At 42.8% G+C, this 19,365-nt stretch overlaps 1 protein-coding gene across 1 annotated transcript in view; it reads right to left on the bottom strand.

Annotated features, from left to right (window-relative positions):
* The window catches only part of AFF3 (AF4/FMR2 family member 3), a 312,945-nt gene extending 293,804 nt beyond the window's left edge, over positions 1 to 19,141 (bottom strand). The window contains exon 1 of the mRNA XM_041418130.1: positions 19,016 to 19,141. Coding sequence (XP_041274064.1) covers positions 19,016 to 19,068 — 53 coding nt within the window. The 5' untranslated portion in view covers positions 19,069 to 19,141. The remainder of the gene's footprint in view (positions 1 to 19,015) is intronic.
* Between the last annotated feature and the right edge of the window lie 224 nt (positions 19,142 to 19,365).

Genomic DNA, 19,365 nt, shown 5'->3' with positions numbered 1-19,365 from the left:
ATATTTTAAATCTATACAAGCAAATTCAGTTAAATAACTGCTTGTATGTGTGCAATTTTCCACATATCAATGCCAGCATCCCAAGACTGTAGAGCAGGCTGCTCATTTAAATCCTCATGTATTTTGCTTGCTCACATACAGGTATGGCCATAGTTACTGATATTCTTTTAGAAATCTGACCTACTGTCTAATGGGAATTATTATACATCTCACGAGAAAATGCTGGCTAGAGGACAAATCCTGCATGAGAGCATGAGGACACACATGCCTTTACCCTTATGTACTGCACTTGTCTTTTCCCCAGGCACATACCTGGCAGGTGCAATCTAGACCTTCATTTGTTACTCAGACACCAGTAATGGGCTCTCCAGAAATACTCTAAATAGATTAGATTAAAATTGTCTTCTGTCTTTTTAGACCATCTTGTCATTAACAAAAAAAAACTGGATATATTTTCCAGGCAAACATGCTTCCTCTGAAAACTGAAAGATAGGACAAATGTTCCCATCTCCTCTGAAATAACATTTACCACCTCTTGCTAGAGAGAAGCAGCTGGCTTCAGTTAATCTGGTGGGATAACAATAAACTTAATAAATGTAATGACATTAAAATCTAAACCTTCTTCTAAAATACTTTGGTACAGGGACGAGCTGCACAGCTGTGTGCAGAGTTTGGCACCCAACTCTCAAAATGGATCTCAGTGTGCTGCACTCGGTGCCAAAGTTCCCCATAGGGAAAATGGGGAGAAGCCAGCATCAAAGAGCCAGTTCTTAACATCCAGAGGCTACACTGGGAAGCAAACTTTATGCTGGCCAAAGGAAAATGTCAAAGAGAACTTTCAGGTTTTGCTGTGATTAGACTTCCCAGTGGAAGCAGAACTCACAGCTTGAGTGTCACCTCTGTGCCCTCTTGGCTATTTAGGTCAGACAAGGGGAGCATACCTCTCTTTGGAAAGAAAGCCAAAGGACACAGCTAAACACTCTGTTTTGCTAACACTCCAGTGGTTAAAGCAGCAGCATAAGAAGATGGGAAGCCCAGATCCAAGCATCTCTCTAGTATGAGTTTCACATCCAGAGATTCAGTCTCAAGGAACACTAGGTCAAAGGCTACTTCTGGATGACCTTCAAAGCCCTTCACCACACTCTCTGGAGTCTGATCTGGGAAGGGAGGGATCATGGAGCCAGGAGTAAAGTGGATGAAACATTCAGCTGGAAAAGGGGAGTCCTGATTTCCCTGGGTGCTATCATCCCAAAGACGCAATAACGTGTGACACGCAAGCAGCACAGACAGCGTGTGGCCACAGCATATCCTGGACTTCTCCAGGCCCTCATGCACTGGGCTAATGAGTCTGCTAACTCCCAAACTGCTTCTAGGTATGCGTAGTAGCAAAGTTGAAGCTAAGTCTAAATGTTCTTCTGCCAGAAAACATCATCTTGGGTGCCCAGTTCAGTTGTGTGGGGTTTCTGGGTCATGGGGTTTGCTATGTTAATTCCAATAAAACTGTGCACATTAACCACTGTGTAGCACCTTCCCTAAAAGTGGTAAAACTCAAGTAAGGATCTGCTTCAGTGGCACATCATCAGCTAAATTAATCTCCTGGCATAAATTTGCACTGCCTGGTTCAGTGAACAAAATCAAAATCCAGTCTCCAAATAAGCCAGAGGAATTTCTGGCTGGTGTTGCAATTGCTAGGCACATTAAATGACAGATAAAATCAAAGTGATTTTCAGTGATTTGGATAGGGCACTAGTACGTCTTGCATTCAGCATCCAACACAGGTATGTCTCCAGCCTGCTAACAAGCACCCTTTGAGGATTACTCCTGTACTCTGACCTTCCAGAACAGCCTAGTTTTGATTTCACTGAAGACCTAAGGTCCTTCTGTTCTCCCTTAGCCTGTACTCCTCATAAGCAATGTCTCTTGCCTGAACTGACTGAATTTCTCAGTAATCACACACCTTAGATTACAGACTGCAGGTTTAGATGCATCACTGTATGAAATACTGTACAACGAGCAATCTGCTGACATTCTATCATGCTTAGGAAACACAGTCTCACAAATAAGCCTGGCCCACCTCTCTCTTTCTAAGCCTATAAGGTGCCCATGCCCACAAAGACAGGATTCATCTGGCTCACATCCCCTGGGAAGCTTTGGGCACACGTAACACAGCACAGCAGGGCAGAGATCCTCAAGCACACAGAGACCAGAGGAGGGCTTTCACACAGAGCACCATGCAGCCCTACAGCTTTGTTCTAGAAGCAGCATAGATGTACTCACATGATGCTGAGCCCAAAATAGTTACTCTTTTCTCCTGAAGAAAAACAACCACGGACAAAGCTGATTAACTCAGATGTTTTTCTCTATGAACACAGTGGAACTCTTACAGATCTGCAGATTTGATGTTCAGCGCAAATGGTGGCAAGCATCATACAGCATTACCTCAGGTGAATACAAGCCCACTGTTAATAATAATAGTGCAATTTGGTCTTATCATCACCCAGTATACTTTTGCACTATCTTTCAATTTGTATGGTCCATATCAGCTGTATGATAATTGAGTGTTAGTTTTTACACCCTTTCCCTGCAGCACCTTTTCTGCTCTTCTGTGTCCTTGCAATGAATTTTTTTATACCAGAGATTTTCTTCAGATTTTCTTTTTCAAGCTCCTGCTCCTACCTCTCTATCTAAAGTATTGCTAAATGTGTCATATCCAGGCTCTACCTCATCCTCTGCTTAACTAGTCCAGTTATTTTCAAAGATCTTCTTCTATGTCTTGTCATTATTATCGGAAGGTCAGTTTCTGTTCACTTGAGTAAAAATATAACTGATGCTATTTTTCTGGTCTTAAAACTATGTATCACAGTCTAAGAAAAGCATCAAGTGTACTCTTTTCCTATCCATAAAAAACTGATATTGCAGGTACCAAAAACTTGACCTGAACATGTCCCATATTTGGTTGCATTACTTTTGCCTGATTGCTGAGCAAACCTTTGCAAACCTAAATCTTTTCAATTACATCATATTCATGAATGTGTCACACCTCACTGTGTCATTGTGCCAGAGACGACTCATTAAAGATCTGCTCAGAGCTTCCTTCCTAATTTATATTTCTTCCAGGAGTTGCTTTGATTTGAGAAATCTCTTCTGCAAAAGGAAAGACGTCCATTGTTTGGAGTCTAAAAGGAAATGTAGGTGTTTAATTGGTGGATGTGGTTTTCATTATACTTTCTCTCTGCACCAGAAACCCTCTTCATTGCTGTGACAGGTCTGTTGGCAGCCTGCTGTATCAGACTGGGGGTAGCTGACTTGATAAGCATGTCACCCAGATGGAGAAAAACACAAATTCTCTCCAACTTCGCTCAGAATTTCTAATCAGCTTAAAGGCAGTGTCCTAAACTGGCACAGAAAACCACCATGAGAAAGTCCAAAGGAGATGCAACACTGTAACTCAATAGGGTCTAGCAGTATTTTACACACCTTCTCGTTTATTGAAATCAAGTCAGCATCTTTGCCCTGAATATACTCCTTATTTAAACACAAGTGCAGTGACATACAGTCCAGTAAAGTCCCCTGCTTCATTTCTATGCAGCCCATGTCATGATGTTAAAGAAGGCTCATTTACTAGAGAAATAGATAAAGAAGATGCTTTTATTTTTACAAAATCAGTCACCTACTCTCATAGCACTGAGGTCCTTTCCCTCATATCCCAAATGAATGCAGAAGTGGGGATAAAGGAAGTACCAATCTGGTCACTGTTACAATTCTCTGCTGCCATTTCTCAATGGGGATCATTACCTCTACCACTCAGACCAAAATAAAATCAGACCCTAGTGTACACACTTGGGGTTTCCAATAACCAAGTGGTAAGGAAGCATTTTCAATAAATAAGTTGCATGTGGCTACCTCTTTTTTACCTTACTAATGCAAAAAAAAAAAAAAAAAAAGTTGCTCCTATTTACGAAGGGCAAATCATGCCTGTCCAGTCTGATGGCCTTCTATGAGGGAGTTCTGGCAATGGCTGACACGGGAAGATGACAGATTTAATCTATCTAGATTTCTGTATAATCTTTGATATGGTCCCACATAACAGCCTTATCTTCATATTGAAGAGCCACGGATTTGATGGATGGACTCTTCAGTGGATAAGGAATTGGCTGGATGGACGCAGACAGAGAGTTGTGGTCCATGTCTCTATGTCCAGGGGGAGGTGGGTGATGAGTGGTGTCCCCCAGGGCCCTGCCTTGGGACTGGTGCTCTTCAGTGTCTTCCACTGACACATCGTCAGTGGAATCGAGTGCACCGCAGCAGGTTTGCAGATGGCACAAAGCTGAGCGGCGCAGGTGACACAGCAGAAGGACAGGATGCCATGTAGAGAGACCTGGAAAAGCTTGAGAAGTGGACACACTAGAACCTCATGATGTTCAACAAATCCAAGGGCAAGATGCTGCACCTGGGTTAGGGCATCATATCCCAGATATGAGTGGATGGGGAGAAAAAGTCATTGAGAGCAGCCCTGCAGAGGACTTGGGGGTTATGGGGGATGAAAAGCTGGACATGAGACAGGGGCATTCACAGCCCAGAAGGCCAATGACATCCTCAGCTGCATCAAAAGATGAGTAGCCAGCAGGTCAGGGCAGGCAATCCTCCACCTCTACTCTGCTGTCATGAGACCCCACTCAGAACACTGCATGCAGCTCTGGAGTCCTCCACACAAGACATGAACCTCTTAGAGAAGGCCTGAAGGAGGGCCACAGAGATGATCAGAGATCCTTTCCTAAGAAGACAAGTTGAGAGAGCTGGAGCTGTGTACCATGGAGAAGAGAAGGCTCCAGGGAGATCTCACCAAGCCTTCTAGTACCTAAAGGGGGCTTATAAAAAGGAGGGAGTGGGACTTTTCAAACGGGCAGATACTGACAGGACAAGGGACAATGGTTTTAAACTGAAAGAAGGTGGGTTTAAATTAGATGCTAGGAAGAAATCCTTTAGGCAGACGGTAGTGAAGCACTGGAACAGGTTGCCCAGAGAAGCTGTGGATGCTCTGTCCCTGCAAGCATTCAAGGCCGGGTTGGATGGGGGCCTGAGCAACCTGGTCTTGTGAATGGCATCCCTGCCCTGGCAGGGAGGTTGGAACTAGATGATCCTTGAAGTCACTTCTGACCCAAACCACTCTAGGATTCTATAACTCTATGATTTTCCAGCATGTGAATGTATTTTGTGCCAAGTCAGTTGGCCTACAGGGCAGGGAGCAACCCATGACCCATCTGTGGCTTGAAGCTGACCTCTTTTGAACATCCTCTGAGGTGGCAGAACAACACACGATCATAGTGTATGACTACAGGTTCCAACCTCTCCCTGCTTGGGATGCTATGACCTCCATGACCCTCAGGAAGGTCCTCACATACTGACAGCTCTTAAACTAAAGTTCTCCTACAAAAATAAATATTTTTGATGGATACTGAGAGGGTACTCAGGATGCTAGATGCCTTGAAGCTGTAAGAACATTCACCTGATACACACAAAATCTTAATGTAAAGAAATTGGAGAACAGAATTGAACTTGTAAGAAATTGGAGTATTATTTTCAAAAAATGCTTAAGTTGACAGAAAGAATACCTTTACAGGTATGGGGTAGTTTATATTTTCAGGCTTGTATCATGGCTTGAATGAGTACAGGCACACTGAAAAATGATCAAGCTTTAGCAACCCCCATATGTCCCCCTCCCCCTGGACGTGCCCTGGAAACACTGAAATAAAAAGAGAATGTCAGCAGTTTTGCCAGAACTCCCAGGCAAGCCAGTCACAGTGGAAACCTGACATCCAGAAGACCTGGAAAACAGCCAGTTTGTGCACAGCATGTCCATCCTGTATGCCTGCATTCAGGTGCATCGGATTTATTATGCATGTGCAGATCACCTGATTTATTGCCAGGGTTTATTACCAGGTGCAGCAAGGCCAGCAGCATGTTCAGAAAATGCTGGATTTACTGCACGTACCCAGGACATCTGTGAGCACACACAATCACCTATTCTCCTGAGACTTCTAGGAGGAAACACAGGAACCATTCCCAAACTTCTGCATTCGCTTTGGTTCCATGCTTGTCTGCAGACAGAGACAGACTTCTGGGATGAAGTAAATGCAGCTACTTCAGCATACTCTGCATGTGTATTGCTAGAAAACTTGTTTATACTTCCCAATCCTCCAGGGACAACTGTGAGCGGATGAGGGCAAACTAGCAGCGTTTCAACAGAGCTGGCCTGCTTCTCTACCGCACAGCAGATACATTAGCACCTAATGAGTTATGATGACTTCAGCTTTAATAGATGACTTTTGTTCCGCCAACCAAATTACAATATAAGCAAGTCTGAAATTTTATTAGTTGTTTTGGCATGTGAATGCGAGCTGAGCAAAGGAAAACACTTGAGCTACGTATTTTTTAAAAAATCAGAATTCCATTTTCTTTAAGGCTTTCAATAAGAGGTACATTTCCAAGTAATTCCAGAAAGTGGGAATCAGGTATATCTGACTGGCATCCAGGTCAATGTTCCAAGACTCAGTCTGATCCAAAGCAGCAGTATTGTGGTAGTACTCCATAGTGGTACTGTAATAGGTATATTTAATTAGTTTCCATTGGTGCCACATGTGGTCTGATGAGGTGCTGAAGTGCCTTACAGAACACCCAATAGTTATCAGCATTTCAGTATCAGAACTTAAACACACTGGGATTATGGGAGCTCTACACAATAATGTGTTACTGAGACCCATCCACTGACTTCTTTGGACAAGGGCATTTTTCTGCTGCTATAAATGCCTTAGTTTGCACAATTGGATTTCAGATGAGAGCCAGCTCCAGCTGAGATGCCACAGCCAACAGCATTTCCCAGGCAGGGTGCTTTGACTAGGAGACTCTTTTCTTCACAGCTCTTCACTGGTTCCCACTTTCCTCACCATGAAGGTCCTTTGTGGCCTGTCGCCATCGTTATGAAAAGTCATTACCAAAAGTTATTACAATAAGGCTTTCTAGTCTTCTCTTGACCCATTAAGGCTCTCCAAGTTTCCAACTAATTCCCCTCAGGTTATTCTTGTGCTGTCACTCATACTTGGGAGGAGTCCTCATAAACATGCCCAAAATCATTTCATTGTTCCTTTTGAGGTTCTTAAAAAGAAAGTTCTCAGTTTTCCCATCATGGTCACACTCATGGATTTGGCAGCACTGTCAGGTTGGTGGTTTGCTGCAAGTGCTGTTTATTCAGATTATTAAAATACTCCAGTCTCTTCTTTCTGACCAGTTTTGCCTTTTATCCATAATTTTCCTCCCGTTTTCACTTTGTCTACAAAGTTTTTGGTACTGTGACTGGCTTTTTGTCCCAAGTCTCAACAGCTCTTATTACAGCAAATCTGGGTCCCTGTGCAGACGCGAAGTGCAGTGGCAATGCTGAACAACAACAGCAACAGGCAGAAGGGTAAAATAACACAGCAGCCACCCTACTCCAGAGCCAGAGCAGAGCACTGAGTGTTCCAGCCCCTCAGTGAAGTATGGCTATAATGGGAACATGAGGAGTTTCTCTATTATTTCTATTGGGGTAAATAGGATGTTGACTCTTCTCGGAAACTTTAGTGGTAGTATAATTTCAAATCATCAATGCTCCAGAATTAACTGCAACTTTCATTATTCAACTATTTTTCTTCCTCTTTTTAACCCTTATGATAATTTATTCCTTTTCTTTTTTTAGCTATACATTACTTTGCTCTGTGTGTGTCGCAGAACTAATTTTTCTAGTTACTTTGACAAACCTGACATCTTGCAGCTGTTACACATCTTGTGTCAATTACATCTCTAGATAAAACGAATTCTTAAACCCTGAAGGCTGCAGATGGCTTCCTGGAGAGGGGTTAATGGGTTAACTCCAGCTTCGTAATAAAGCCTTTTGGGGGTCCCTTTTCTTGGGCTGTTCTCTTCAGTCTGCTTCTCTTACGCCCTTCTAATTTTGCTATTTCACTTACTATAACTCACATTCCTCTCTGGTCACAAAAGAGGAACTGAAACACCAGTGTCCATCCACCCCTGCCTCCATCCCACCCAAAGGTGCCTGGGGGTCAAGACAAAATATCTGTCACCTGAACCTCATCTCCACATATCATGCAGGCTGCTTATGGCAGGGCACAGCTGAATGGCCACAAATCAGTGGAGTGACAACTCGAACCACCACTAATCCCTAATAAATTCTGGACTGTCCCACAGATTTGGGGATCTCCTGACAACTGGTGATGCTCTCAGCATCTGGCAAACCACTTGTGTCTAATTGGGTACCTTGAGATATTTACAATGTGCTTAATGGTTACTGAAGAGATTGATCACCCTATTCTTGATATCTACCCAAAAAGGGTATATAAAATCCTTTGATCTTGCTAAGGCAGCAAAACATGTCGAACCATCAGTTATGTAAAGGTGGTTGTTATTAATTTGAATACTGCACAGAGAGGAAAGAACAGAAGTACCATATAATGAGATATATTAAGACTACAAAAGAATTAAGTGAAGCCGTTACGTTATGAATCATGATTTTATTGTTTAGCAGTCAGCTCTTGATGTAATTCAGATAATAATGAATGGGCTAATTTCTTCCACCTTATTCAGGCAAAACTTCCATTGACTTCCAAGAGAAAGTTGTCCAAGTGAGGACGAGAGATTGCTGCATCTATCCCATTATTTGCAAATGCTTTTCTGAATACGAAGTTCTCCTTTATAATGGGCTATTGCCAATAACACTAACATTTACATAATGTAAACCTCTTACATAAGAGTCTTTCATGTTCAAAAAAGATTTTTTTATTCCCATTGCAAACTGCCACATTAAAAGTTCTTCCATTAACCCTAGCATATATTAAAGTATAAAAACATACTGACTTTGTCAGCGCACCATTTCAGCTATTTTTCCTTCTGCTCTTATTTTTTTATTTCATTTTACCATGAATTTTTAATCAGGAGAATGTGTTATTTATTGATTATTAGCAAAGAGATTATTTATCATTGCAAATATTTCTCTTTATCACAGAAGAGTGCCAAAAAGGGGGAAAAGTGCTAAGCCTTGTTACTTGTTACATTTTAACAGATGCCAGGAGTATTTTAGGAAACAAATTAATATATAGACATACATCTTCATCCATAGTCATACATACTATTCCTCTTACTCTATAGTTCTGTTTGTAAGTTATTACCCCATAAAACTTTTCAAAGTGGGACTTTGAAGTAATTCCTAATGCAATGGCTCAAAACCTGGAAAATGTGCATAAGCATAATACTTTCTGTTTAGATCAGGGCAGGACTCTTCAGGTTTTTGACAAAAACAGATTTTTTTTTCTCAGATTATAAAATATGCACTTCCATCTGGAACTTATTTTGACATTGTGAATCTTAATGCCTCAGAAAAGCACACAGAACAATAGATGGGCACTACTTGATTATTTTAAATTGAAATTAATTAATTATGAAACAGCTGCAATCATCTAAATTACTTATTTCCCCTTTCAGTGAAAATTAATTTATAGGCATTTGCAAAGCATACAAAAATAACAAGAGAGTCAAAAAAGTCTGTAGGAAGGGAAGTCATGTAAAATTGCCTATGATCTGTATTTCAAGAAAGTAAATAATTAATAACTCCTAGGAAGCATATTTGGGATTGCTCATTCTATTATACAGACACATTGAGCAGCAAAATGCTTTAAATCTCAACAACAAAAACAGGACAGAACTCCACAGAATTCACCTTTCCAGGTAACAATTTTTTCAGCAGAAAACAGCAAATTTTTCACATTAAAACCACACTGTGACTTGAAAGAAGCTTCTAAGTCATTGAATAAAGACAGATGAGCAATGAGTGCTCGAAAAGCTACCAAGGCATCAAAAGATCTACAGTCAAGGCCTTTAACGAATAGCTAATCTGCTCTAGTTTTAATTCTTTGCTAATGGGTTTCCTTAAATGTGCTTTACATCAGTTGTAATCAGTTCAAGATACTGCTACTTATATACTTCTAGGAACAACAACAACAAAAAAAAAAAGGGGTTGCATTTATACCACTTGCTATGTAATCATGTACACGCAGCCACGCACCCAAGTTGGCAAGGTCTTGTGAAGTGTGAAGCCTTGAAGAGTGCCATAAAGAGAAAGCTTCCTTGGATCTACTAAAGCTGGTTCAGCTCCAGCAGTAAAAGCATTTATCTGCACTTTCCTTTGTTGGGGTTATCTCAACACCATTTCACCTCAGATGTTGCAGAATCATCAGTACTAAATGGCCAGGGATACATTAACAGGTACACATTACCACAGATACTGGTAATATATACATTTCTGCTACCAGTGCTATGGGTTTGGAACAGACTTTCATAGACACTGGCAGTTATCAAAAACCAGACCCAAACCCAGCTGTAATTCTTGACCCTTTTACATTAGAGAGTGACTGGGTTCTGAATGGAATTCACTGCTTAGAAAAAGGAAACGAGAAGTCTTGGGTAAGACTTTTCAGCACCTTCCAGGACCTAAAGCAGGCTGACAAGAAAGCTGGAGAGAGTCTTATTACGAAGGCATGTAGTGATAGGACAAGCAGGAACAGCTTCAAACTGAAAGACGGTGGGTTTGGATTAGATATTAGGAAGAAATTCTTTACCGTGAGGTTAAAGACACTGCTGAGACACTGAAACAGGCTGCCCAGAGAAGCTACGGATGCCCTGTCCTGGAAATGTTCAAGGCCAGGCTGGATGGGGCTCTGAGCAACCTGCTCTAGTGGAAAGTGTCCCTGTCCAGGACAGCGGGGTTGGCACTACGCGATCTCTAAGGTCCCTCCCATCACAAGCCGTTCTGTGATTCTGTGATACACTTTGAAAGGCTGAGCTCCACAAGCTGCAAACACGCTGATGTACACAAACATGCAAGGCCATGTGGTGACACAAATTCAGATCAGTCAGGATCATGGTGGTTTTCTTGTGGGGAGCCTTGGTAAATGGGCTAGCACACAAACACCTTTTGTATTAAGAAATTCCTGACAGTCTTCAGGCCTAACCACAAATAAAGCACATTGTGGCATTAATTTACTCTTTAAACTGGTGACATTTAGTTAATTCAAGGTCATCATCCTGGAGAAAATGTTACATTCTCTTTGCCAAACACAAATGAAGAAATGCATGCTTAGCTTTTATTGTTACTTTGTCCTTTAAAAACAGTTGATGACATGACAAGTTCCCTCCCTATGTCAGAAACAAAAAATATTAAAAAGTGCCTTCTATTGGATGCATATCAACGTAATTATCTTCTCCAGAGTCTCTGTCAACTCAGTCTGTTAATTTTTTCTAGGCTAAGGCACGACCATCTACTGAACTTGCTGTTCTAAAGCCAAGGAGCACAAAAAGATTAAAGTTACATCACTCTGAAAATTGACAGACCTGAGAGATGAACCCTTCTGGTCAATCACAAGTGGTCAATGACAGAAGGAATCAATTTTCTCTTGGTGCATCACTAGGATGTAGACACCATTTAGCATCAGCAGAACAAAAGCTAACATCCCCCCAGAGGAGGTTTAGGACACTTGCTAACATCAATGCATGAGAACAGGCTCCCCAAAACCTTCACAGTGACCAAAACAAAGAAGGCAAGGATAGAAACAGGGAGATGCATGGTTGGAGAGACCGCTGCTGGGATGGTTTTTGAATCTGAACTCTGCAAATGCATACTTCACCAAACCTTCTTCCTTCTGATCCACCTGTCATATTTGCATTTTTCTTACCACCACAGGTCATCATAATACCTGGCATCTAGACTGCACCATCATGGCAATGCATGAGCCAGGGAAGCCATGAGTTTCTCCCTAACATATTCCAAAAGTGATATGTGCAGAAAGAAGTGATCACAGCTCAAAGCAATCAAAACATACTCAGTGTAAGAAGACACCACCTTCATCCTCTATTTGTGCACTCCTGCCATGTAGTCAAACCAGGCTGAGCCACAAAGGACTCTTTCTCTGCTTCAAAACATGTGCAAACAACCACACAGAAAGACTGGGTTACATTAAGAAGTTGTGCAGCTTTGTCAGATACAACCCTCTTGTTTTTAGTTTTAAGTACTTACAGTTGTGGATCATCCTTATTGAGAAACAAAACATAGCAACAAAAAGCTTCTTAGCAAAGATTTCTGGTCCCTTCAGCATAATTTTAAGTGCTTCCTGCCTGCTGAGACCACCACTGCTGCATTGGAACTAATTTATTTTTTAAGAAATACATAAAGGGTCTCCGAGGCTAAGTTTAAATTGCATTCCTACTGTCATATTTCCCAAGATACATTTGTATCCAGGTCCTTGGTACATGCATTCAGGTTTAAATCTTCCTAAGAGGATAAAATGCAGTCCTCCTAAGTCACTAACACTACTTCTTGTTTGCTTAAGGTATGAGGAAAGTTGAGCTACCAAGTTGTAAGAGAGGAACACAAGTTATGCATTTTTACCTTTGAAAACATTTAGCACAGAATATTAATAATTGTCATTATGTTCATTTAGCTGTCACTACAGTTCATTCACTCTTTCTCCTAAGTATAAATTTGTAGTTACCCACAAAGTATTCAGAAATTATGTAGAGAATTACCTGAGTATTCAGCTATAAGTATCCATTATTTGCTCTCCTGGGGCCTTAGACAGAACCAACAAGTATAACCAATGTCTTAATACTGATTTTTAGGAGACAGAAGAGTAGCCCTACTGGTAATTATGTGAATCCAATGGATTTGGCCAGAGCAGGGACCAGCGGCTCCCTGGGAGCAGTCAGAATCCAATCCCCAGCAGCAGCACCAAAATGGGAATTCCCACTCCCCAGCAGAGCAGGGTTTATTAAGAGCTAGTTCTGTTCGAAACCAAGGAAGTTTTGATTACAGCTTTCCCGTTTCCTACTTCCAGTTCTTCCCTAAGACCTTGTGGTTTCACCCAGGAATTAGCCTTACAGCCAACCAACCATATACAAAGAAAGTTTCCATGGGTTTCCTAATGTCCTGGGTTGACGATCTAATGCTTTTATCTCCAATCGTCTTGTTCTGTTTATACTGAATAGTAAGTTTTCCCAGGACACCTATAAAATGCCATCCCTTTGAAATCTCATTTTTTGACAGGGTCACTTCACACTTACAACCTGATCAGTCTGCCAGATGGGACAATGTATCACACAGAACTTAACCTCTCTGATTTCTACCTCTATGTGATGCCAACTTCATTTCTACAGCTTTTACTCTATTACTCCTACTATTAAAAAAAGTAATAACCTGGCTGTAAGGTATCTTTTTATTCATGCTTTGTCATTTCCTAATCACAAATATGAAGCAAATGGATTATTTTGTTTTATGAAGTTAGAAACCCCTGTAATTAAACAGCTGCTTCCTTTAATGACAGTGTCACGGAGTTGAGTATGAAATTATTGCTAATATATGGATGACAAGATGTTTCCACAGCCAGTGTTTTTTGGAATACTGCTTTTTAATGGCCTGTATTTCTCGTCCACGAGTTTTAAGAAACCTGGTATTTTCCTCAAAATATTCACAAAGAATGGGAAATGCTGCATGTATCTCATGCCCTCTTCTGAACCCTTCTCCAATAACCCAGAGTAAGGGTTTTGCCTCAACTTCTGATGGATACATCCCCAGATGAGGACAAATCTACACGTCTGAGTGTCAGAATGAAAGCCTAAAGGGCTGTTCATCTCTTGCATCACACAATTGGGCATGGGTACTCAAACAGCCCTCAGGGAGACAGATGAAAGTACATCCATTGTCCTACTGGTGTAACAGAATTTTATTTATTAGACAAAAACAAATCACGAGCTTAAAAAGTTAAAAGTACTAAGTACTGTGAATTACAGATAATAGTCCAGATCCTCATCTGATGTAAATTGGCAAAGCCTCTGGACTCAGTGGAGACTCAAATGAGGAGGATGTGGTATCCAGCAAATGAGCATTCACACGGCACAGCAGACATGTTTGTAAAATATTATTATTCAGCTGATGTTTATAAAGTATTTTGACCATGAAAAGCTTGCTCTTCTTATTATTTATAATGTTTTAGTGCATACAATTTGTTCAGTGCTGTAGGAAAAAAAAAGCTCAAACAATAAAAGCAGTTCCTGACCCAAAGGGCTTCCAGCCTAAAAAACAGGCATCAAGAAGAGAGAACATGCTGTGAAAGCAGGAGAAGGGAACAATCTATAGTTATTACTTGCCTATTGTTTGCTCACAACTTATAATCATCACAGAAAGAGAAAATTTTTAGATGGGATCTCAGTGAGGGACAGGTGGTAACTGTGAGTTGACACTGGGAGGAAGGGAGAACAGGAAACACCACACAGAGAGAAATAAAGAGACAAAGATTATTTCAAGCATTATTGGTTGAAAAGGGGAAAGAGGTAAAAAGAAAAAGATAAGGAGCGAAGTCCAAGACACATGCTGGAGTGGAGTCATAACGGAGATGTGAGATAAAAGTGAACACTAACTTTCTTTTTTTTTTTTTTTTTTAAGAGGGAGGTATTATTGCTGAGCATTTTCTGTTAAAAGGTCAAGCTGGTCCAGCAGCCTGTTACCACACTGAGACAGTGACCCCTCTCACCCCAAAATAGCTGTTTACTGTTATCTGAAAATAAACACTGTGATCTTCTGCTTTGACTGAAGAAGTATGTGTAGAATCAGCTTTCTAAAACTGTCTCCAGTAAACACCATGCAACATAAGAAAAAAAAACCTTGCCTTATGCAAATATAAAATGTAGAGACTAAAAGCCAGGCAACCTGGAATCAAGAAGTTACAAAAGGTTCATTTATAAGACTGTTGGATGTCTGACCACTTTTTGTTAATAGCAACTTCCAAACAAAACTCTCATTGACTTCGAATGGAGCAGGAACAGACCCAAAGATAGCAAATGAACTAATAATTCAGTACAAGGTCTGTAAAACACACTGGGCCATCTTATACTGTGGCATTTGATATTGATCTTAGCTTGGAAGCTATACAGTTATACATTTTTTACAGGACTATCCAACCCCTACAAAACTAATGTTAACTCAAAACGCACAGAAGTATCAGGTAACTACCAAATAAACCAATTACATACTTGGCTTCTTGTACCTAAACAAACACTGTTTTGTTTGTGGCTAACAAACATCTTACATTCAAAATTATTTTCTTGTTTGGTACAACACAGTAAGTGCTTTAATAAATCTGCTAATTGCTTTTAATGAATGGGGAACAACTCTGCCTACGCATGTATCTGACATCAGTACTTGAGGAGAGCCTTTACAGATTGGTCTTCACTATTGCTGTGCCTAAAACTAAGCATGGAGTTAAGGACCTGGCTGAATTTTGATCTTGATTTGTCAAATAAAGCAAATAATAGAAGAAATGCCTGTAATGCAGAACTAGTCTGGGCACTGTGATTAGGTCCTTTGGTCTGTTCATCTGCTGCTTTCCATCATGTATAAGATGTTTACTGATATACAGCAGGCATATAAAACACCTCCATCTGAGATTTTCCATCTCTTTTTGTCCAGTGTAAACAAATGCAAACCTGTAACACACTGGAGAATCCACATCCTTGAGACTGGACAAGTAAAACTACACATGTAGCACACAAATAAATGCATGGAGAAAGAAAAACAGGAGACAGGGCTGTGGTTTGAAGTTGTCAGTAGCCTGTATTCAGGATAACTCTGTTGGTCAGCAGTAACAACACCTTAAGTTGGGTTGCCCACCCTAAAATGTTCCAAAAAAAGCTTTCCAAATGGGCACAAGTTTTGTTTATGCCACAGATTGATATGTTTTCTTAAAATTCCTTTTGAGTTTGTGCTCAGCTTTCACTATTTGAATTATAGTAGTTTTCTGGAAAGCAGAAGTGTTATTGGCATCCATACAATCTGGAAAAACTACTGTTTAGTAGAAAATAGCTTACAATATTCCACCATTACAGTTTACTAGCTAAATACTGTCTTATAGTCACTACATGATATATCATTACATTTTCTGTGTTACAGTAAAGCAAAAGACACAACATGTATTAATTGGAAAGAAAATTCATTAATAGTGTAATATCAACAACTGATGAAAATTGATTAGCATGCCCTTGTTCATTTGGAAACACCTTTTGATTTTCCAAGAACATCTCAAATAAATAAAGAAAACAAAAAAACAAGCAAACAAACAAGCAAAAAAATCCACTTTAGAACAGCACATTAATATTTAATTACTGCACTTCTAAGCAAAATGTTCACCAAATACTTCAAAAAGTGGATTTTTAGTCATAAATTAAGTGCGCAAATTGCCATTATGGCCACATTCAAAAGAATAAAGGACAACATTCATTCTTGCTGCAGAGAAAATTAAGTCTCTTTAAGTGTTGCTCTTTGCCATGAAGTACTTCCTATCCATGTAGTGTATTTTATTTCCCTTTTTGGCAACAACTGGACAACTTTGAAGGCATTCTCGTAAGTCTTCATAGCTGAACATCACCGTGTTCAAAAGCTTTGTTTTGGTCAGTTTAGTACGGAATTCACACCCGGTTTCTTGAGAATGTCCATAACTTGCCTGTGGTGAGGAGGCAGGATGGCAGGAGGGCAGCATGCAACAGCCACCCTGCCAGCAAATGGGAGAATGACCCAGGGCCCCAGGGCACCGCCGACCTTCACAACAGACCTTGGAAGCTTTCCTTAAGCCAGGTAAGCTTTTATTTACTACTGTCCGTATGACTTTTCAAAACTTACTATTCTGAACCACTTGTCAAACAGCTGCTTTGTGATAAACGTTCAGCCCATGATCTGATACTCCAAGCTAAAGCTGGTGGCAAAACCTAGTGCCCCAAAAAGGACTCGGAAACACAACAGCAACCCCCTTGCTCCCCTCACTAGGCACTGCTCTGGGTATTTGCACGGTTCAGCCCCTACAAAGGGGTGAAAGTTTAGCAATGAATGCAGGCCTGCCTCTATGCAATGACTTCTAAAGTGATTCTTGGAGCCCTGCTGACGACAAACCTTCTAAACAGCAACAACTATAGAGGAAAACAAGTAACAAGAGCTATGAAACCACAAGATTGCAAGTAACGCAAATACAGATATTTTTAAGAAGGTAATTTAGCTGGAAAACAGTTGATGTCTTTTTGGACCCATACCGGAGTCTTATGGCAACCACAGTCATTTGAAAGTGGCTCCACAACAGCCAAGAAGCGTACTAAAAAGGTTTGAGAAGAAGCAATGGCCAGACACAGCCTAGATGCCTAATGTCCCAGAGTTACGTTGTTAGTTTTTCAAATCATTTAAATTCAAATAGCCGGCTCAGAGAACAGAGTAATGGACAGCCCACTTTTGGTGAAAAAGAAAATTTGCCCAAAGTTTGTCTTCATTCAAGGAGAAAGGGAAAAGCATTCAAAAGTATTATTTCTCCCATTCTCGTTTAATAGAAAAAACCATGTAATTTAATTGTAAAAACCATGCATATGGACTGTAAACTTAAAATCAGGCCAGAGACAAATGTTATGGTTTGGATATAAACTGAATATTGGTATTTATAATTGAAACGAGGACATAACCTTAACTTGTGTCACAGGCAGAAACACTATAATTAAAAACTTTTATGGGGTAATAACTAATTTTGTATTATACCTGCTCTTTAAAGTTTCCCACAGCAGTATAAAAGTTTTATTGGGCTCGATGTTATCAGTGTATGCATTTATAAGCACCCACATTATGCAGCGCAAGCTGTTCTCATCATCCTGAGGTCTTTTGTGAGAAGCGGCTCAACTAACGGGACTCGCTGGTCCAGCTCCTTTTGCTACACCTGCCACCGAGGAAATAAGCCGGCGCTGTCGAACGCGCACCCTACTGACAGAAGCCATAGATCACATAACAGGGTGTAAAACAAAATGCACACCGGTATCTGGTTCCCGGCAGAAGAAACCCCAGCTCCCCGCGCTCCAGAGCGGGCGGGCGGGCGCGCAGTGCCGCCGCTGCTCGGCGGAGCGCACCCGCGCACGGCGCACCCCGGGCCCGCTGGGGAAGGCAGCACGGCCTTGGCGCCGGGGCTCCGCACATCGGGATCCGCACACCGGGATCCGCGCACAGGGCTCGCGTCCCACCACGACATCGCCCCGCGGGTCCCGGGGCGCTTCCCCGCACACCGGGGGGCTCTAGCGGGAGCGGAGCGCTTCCTCCCCACGCCGCGGAGCCCAGCTGGACCCGACGGGGGCCCGGCGGCCGCCCGGGGGCAGCGTGACTCCCGCAGCAAACTCCAGGACTTGGCAGAGGCAGCAGCTTGGGGAGGGTGGTGCAGGGGGGAGGGCAGCGCTTCCCACCTCCAGCCGCTAATGACATTTCTAGAAATTGTTTCCCCTCCTCCCTGGCAGCCCCGCACCCGCCGCCGGGGCGGGCAGGGACGGGGGTGCGCAGGGGGAGGTCAAGGGCATGCGACGGGGGGGGCGCAATAAAGGCGGCCCGGGAGGGACTTGCGGAGCGAAGGTGGGGGTGGGGGGTGAAAGGGGCGTGCAGGAAGGATGGGGGATGAGTCCGACTCGAGGTACCAGAGGTGGGTGGGCACAAGGTATTATTAGAGGGGAAGGGGGTGAGCGCGGGGGGGCGGAGGGACGAGTACAGGTGACCCCTCCAGCCAAACACCACGCTCACCTCCCGGATCCACCCTGGCAGTCAGGGGAGGGGGGCACCCGTCCCTCTGCCCCTGCCGAGCCAGCAATGCTGGGAGAGCAAGTGGCAGAGGAGACACCTCTCTGGGCTGCACCCTCTGCTAATGCACCCGCTGCCCCAGTTATTGTACCCTCGGGCAAATGCACCCACCTTACTGCACGCCCACCATTGCTGTACCCCAAATTTACTGCACCTCTCCAGGTAAGTGCACACCCACTCCAAATTATTGCACATGGCCCAGTTATCGCACCCCCTCCAGTTACCGCACATCCCCCGCAGCCCCTGTTCCCCGCGCCTGGGGGAAGCAGAGGCACCACTCACCACAGAGAGTCCAGGTCCCACTCCTGAAGGAGAGCTAAGTCGAAGCTGTCCATGGTGAGCGATGTCAGCGCCGCCGCGCTGCAAGCACACGGCGTCCGGGGCGCATCGTAACTGCACCGCGGGCAGGGCGAGGGCGCGGAGCACCCCCGGCGCCGCCGCCGGCCGCTCTCCGCACACGCACGGGAGGGGACGGACCCCCTCGGCCACCTTCCTCCCGCTTCCCCCTAGGAAAGAAGCAAGCACCCTGCCCCCAAAAGAAAGCACACGGTGCCACCGCTCGTGTGCGAGCGGCGCGGCTGGGCTCGGCTGGGCTCGGCTCGGCCGCCGCCGCCGCCGCGCTCCGCTCCCGC

Source organism: Onychostruthus taczanowskii, unplaced genomic scaffold (assembly GCF_017590055.1).
Source record: "Onychostruthus taczanowskii isolate IOZ18803 unplaced genomic scaffold, ASM1759005v1 scaffold58, whole genome shotgun sequence".
NCBI lineage: Eukaryota > Metazoa > Chordata > Aves > Passeriformes > Passeridae > Onychostruthus > Onychostruthus taczanowskii.
Note: the sequence above shows the minus strand (reverse complement) of the source record. Positions and strands in the feature narration are given on the sequence as shown.